Here is a 3447-nt window from a genome sequence, read left to right on the forward strand (position 1 = left end):
GACCTTGTCAACCATTTGGTCATAGTTATCCCCAAAGACAAATTGGTAAAGAGCATAGAAGTTTCCAAGTTGCTTGGTTTAAAAAATTTTCATGGTTAGAGTACAGCATATCAAAAGATGCAGCTTTTTGTTTTTGGTGCTATCTCTTTAAAAATTCTCATAGAGGATGTCGAGTTGGAGATGAGGCATTTACTAATTCAGGGATGACTAATTGGAGAAAAGCAATGGAAGTATTTAATACGCATGTTGGTGGTGTAGCTAGTGCTCACAATGATGCGAGAACACAACTTGAGGCTTTTAAAAATCAACGACAAAGTGTGTCACATTTGCTACAAGCACAGGGGCGTGAAATGGAGGTTGCATATCGCACTCGATTAATGGCAACTTTAGATGTTACACGCTTTCTTTTGAAACAAGGTTTGTCTTTCCGTGGACATGACGAGTCATTAAATTCTTCAAATAAAGGTAACTTTCTTGAATTGATTGAGTGGTATACCCAAAGAAATGATGAGGTTGCCAAGACCATGAATGAAAATGCCCCTGGAAACAATCAAATGAAGTCTCTAACAGTTCAAAAGGATTTAACACGGGCTTGTGCTGCTGAAGTCACAAATGCCATTCTTAATGATATTAAAGACAATATATTTTCTCTTATGGTTGATGAGTGTCAAGATATTTCAGTCAAAGAACAAATGGGAGTTGTTTTAAGATACGTGAACAAATATGGATGTGTTATTGAAAGATTTCTTGCTATTGTAGATGTGTCTGACACTTCTGCTATTTCTTTAAAGAAGGCTATTGATGAATTGTTTGCAAAACATAAGTTGTCATTATCAAGATTGAGAGTTCAAGGATACGATGGAGCTTCAAATATGCGAGGTGAGTATAATGGATTGAAGGCTCTTATATTGAAGGAAAATTCATCTGCAAGGTATGTCCATTGTTTTGCTCACCAACTTCAACTAGTTGTTGTTGCAGTTGCTAAAAGCAATCGAATTGTGAGTGATTTCTTCCAATATGTTACTATGATTGTGAATATTACTGGTGCTTCATGCAAAAGAAAAGATAAGTTTAGACAACTTGAACATGATAGACTTGTAGAATGTTTGGAGAAAGGAGATATTGTTAGTGGCAAAGGAAAAAAATCAGGAAATCAGTTTAAAACGACCAGGGGATACTCGTTGGGGTTCACATTACATGACTATTATCCGTTTGATGTCTACGTGGACTTCTGTTTTACAAGTGCTTGAAAATGTGTATGATGATGGTACTAATGATGATAATAGTGGTATCGCCACCAGTTTAATTGATAAGATGGAGAATTATGAATTTGCGTTCGTGATGCATTTGATGAAATCTTTATTGGGAATCACAAATGAATTGTCACTTCCCTTACAACAAAAGGATCAAAACATTGTATTGGCTGTCAGTTTGATCAAGACAATGAAAGTTCAATTACAAAAATTGAGAGAGGAAGGATGGGAGAATTTTTTGGATGTCGTCAACAAATTTTGTAGTAACCATATGATCCCAGTACCGAATATGGAAGAAAATATGAGAACTCGTGGTCGCAGCAGACGTAATGGAAAAATGATTACTAATTTTCATCACTATCGTGTTGAAATTTTTTATCAGGTATTATTTTTAAATATTTTATTGAATTTTAATTTTCTAATAATGTTTTTTATTCATTTTTTACTGTTACAATATTAGGTTCTTGATATGATGGTTCAAGAGATGAGTAATCGGTTTTCAGAATCAAGTACGGAGGTACTTACTTGCATTGCTTGCTTAGATCCAAAGGACTCTTTTTCTCAATTTGATATTGGTAAGCTACTCCACCTTGCTAAACTTTATCCGGAGGACTTTTCATTGACTGATCGTGCAATACTTGAGGACCAACTTGAGACTTACATTCAAAATGTACGAGGTGAATTTTCTATGATTGAAGATTTGGGAAGTCTTGCTAAAAAGATGGTTGAAACTGGGAAGAATACAATTTTTCCATTGGTATATCGTTTGATCAAGTTAGCATTAGTTTTACCAGTTGCAACTGCTTCTATTGAAAGAGTTTTTTCTGCGATGAAAATTATCAAGACTGATTTGCGTAATAGGATGGGGGATGTGTGGATGAATGACAGTTTGGTAGTATACATCGAGAAGGACATTTTTGCTACAATTGAAAATGAACAAATTTTACAACATTTTCAACAGATGAGCACTCGTAGGATCCAGTTGCCTCCTCTTGTTTGTATGTCTAGATCTGATGCTGGTGGTTCAAATATTTAAAAATAATTACTTTATTGGTATGCACATATTTTTATATATGTATTTAGTACTGTTATCTTTTAATATATTTATTTGATAGTAAGAAATTTTTTTAGTCTTTACTTTAAGCACCCTTCTAAATTTTTCTCTGGATCCGCCACTACCATAGTTGCTTCACTAACAAGTAGCACATCTACTCCTTTTACTTCTTGTCTTCCTCTTTTTGTTAATGATCTTGGCAATGAATTGAAAATAGACTAAATTGTTCAACCTTTCGGTATCTAGTCTATTTATTTTCTTTATATAGATCTACATTAAATAAATATATTAATTATCAAGTCACTAACAATAAGTCAATAAACAATTACTAATTAAGTACTTATCCTCTCAAAAGTATTTCAATTTCTTTCACAATCGGAAGAATTTACAATTAAAGAAAGGATTCTTTTAGCAATCTTTTGTAATTTAGGTGCACCATGTCCAAAAAGTTATCACCATCCAACTAAATAAAAACAAATCAAATAATAACAATAAGCAAAATTAACAAACAACAAACAAGTAATAAAATAAAGTAAGTACTTAGTTCTTACCTGGATCGTATTTCTTATCATATTTTGTACATCAAATTATAGCCAATAGTCTTCCAAATCCTTCCATTTTGTTGATATACTTCAACAACTCCACATTTACTACCTCACTTTGGCTATCAATATTGATACAGGTTATGATAGATCGGTCTGGCAAGTGAAGGAGGCATCTAGGTTGAGAAATATAGGAAAGGTATATAACCGATCGAATGTAGGCTGAGCGAGCGCTTACATGCTCATATATGCTCGGCTGAGTAAAGTCCGCTCGAGCATAAAGGTATTTAGCCTTATATATGGTCATCGACACGCACGTGCTCATATATGCTCGGCCGGAAAAAGTCCGCCCGAACATAAAGGCGTTTAGCCTTATATATGATTCTCAGCATATTACCGGCCGACCACAGGTCGATCGAGTGTTCACGTGCATATATATGCTCGGTTGGGCAAAACTCGCCCGAACATAAAGACATTTAGCCTTATATATGATTCTCAACATTATACCGACCAACCGCAGGTCGAGCGAGCGCCCACATGCCCACATGCTCATATATACTCAGCCGAGCAAAGCCCACCTGAGCATAAAGGTATTTAG

The 3447-nt window shown here is 34.8% G+C and overlaps 1 protein-coding gene across 1 annotated transcript; it reads left to right on the forward strand.

Moving 5' to 3' along the window:
* The first annotated feature begins 203 nt into the window (after positions 1–203).
* Positions 204–2289, forward strand: LOC122010573 (zinc finger MYM-type protein 1-like). Its single transcript, XM_042567094.1, has 3 exons — positions 204–1044; positions 1244–1635; positions 1714–2289. The coding sequence occupies exons 1-3, from the start codon at positions 204–206 to the stop codon at positions 2287–2289; spliced, it is 1809 nt and encodes a 602-aa protein (XP_042423028.1).
* The last annotated feature ends 1158 nt before the right edge of the window (positions 2290–3447 follow it).

This window comes from Zingiber officinale, chromosome 8A, assembly GCF_018446385.1.
Source record: "Zingiber officinale cultivar Zhangliang chromosome 8A, Zo_v1.1, whole genome shotgun sequence".
Lineage (NCBI taxonomy): Eukaryota > Viridiplantae > Streptophyta > Magnoliopsida > Zingiberales > Zingiberaceae > Zingiber > Zingiber officinale.

Coding starts and splice junctions, on each gene's coding strand:
- LOC122010573 (XM_042567094.1), top strand. CDS start 204: ATGACTAATTGGAGAAAAGCAATGGAAGTATTTAATACGCATGTTGGT. Junction 1,045..1,243: donor TATGATTGTGAATATTACTG/GTGCTTCATGCA, acceptor CTGTTTTACAAG/TGCTTGAAAATGTGTATGAT. Junction 1,636..1,713: donor GTGTTGAAATTTTTTATCAG/GTATTATTTTTA, acceptor TTACAATATTAG/GTTCTTGATATGATGGTTCA.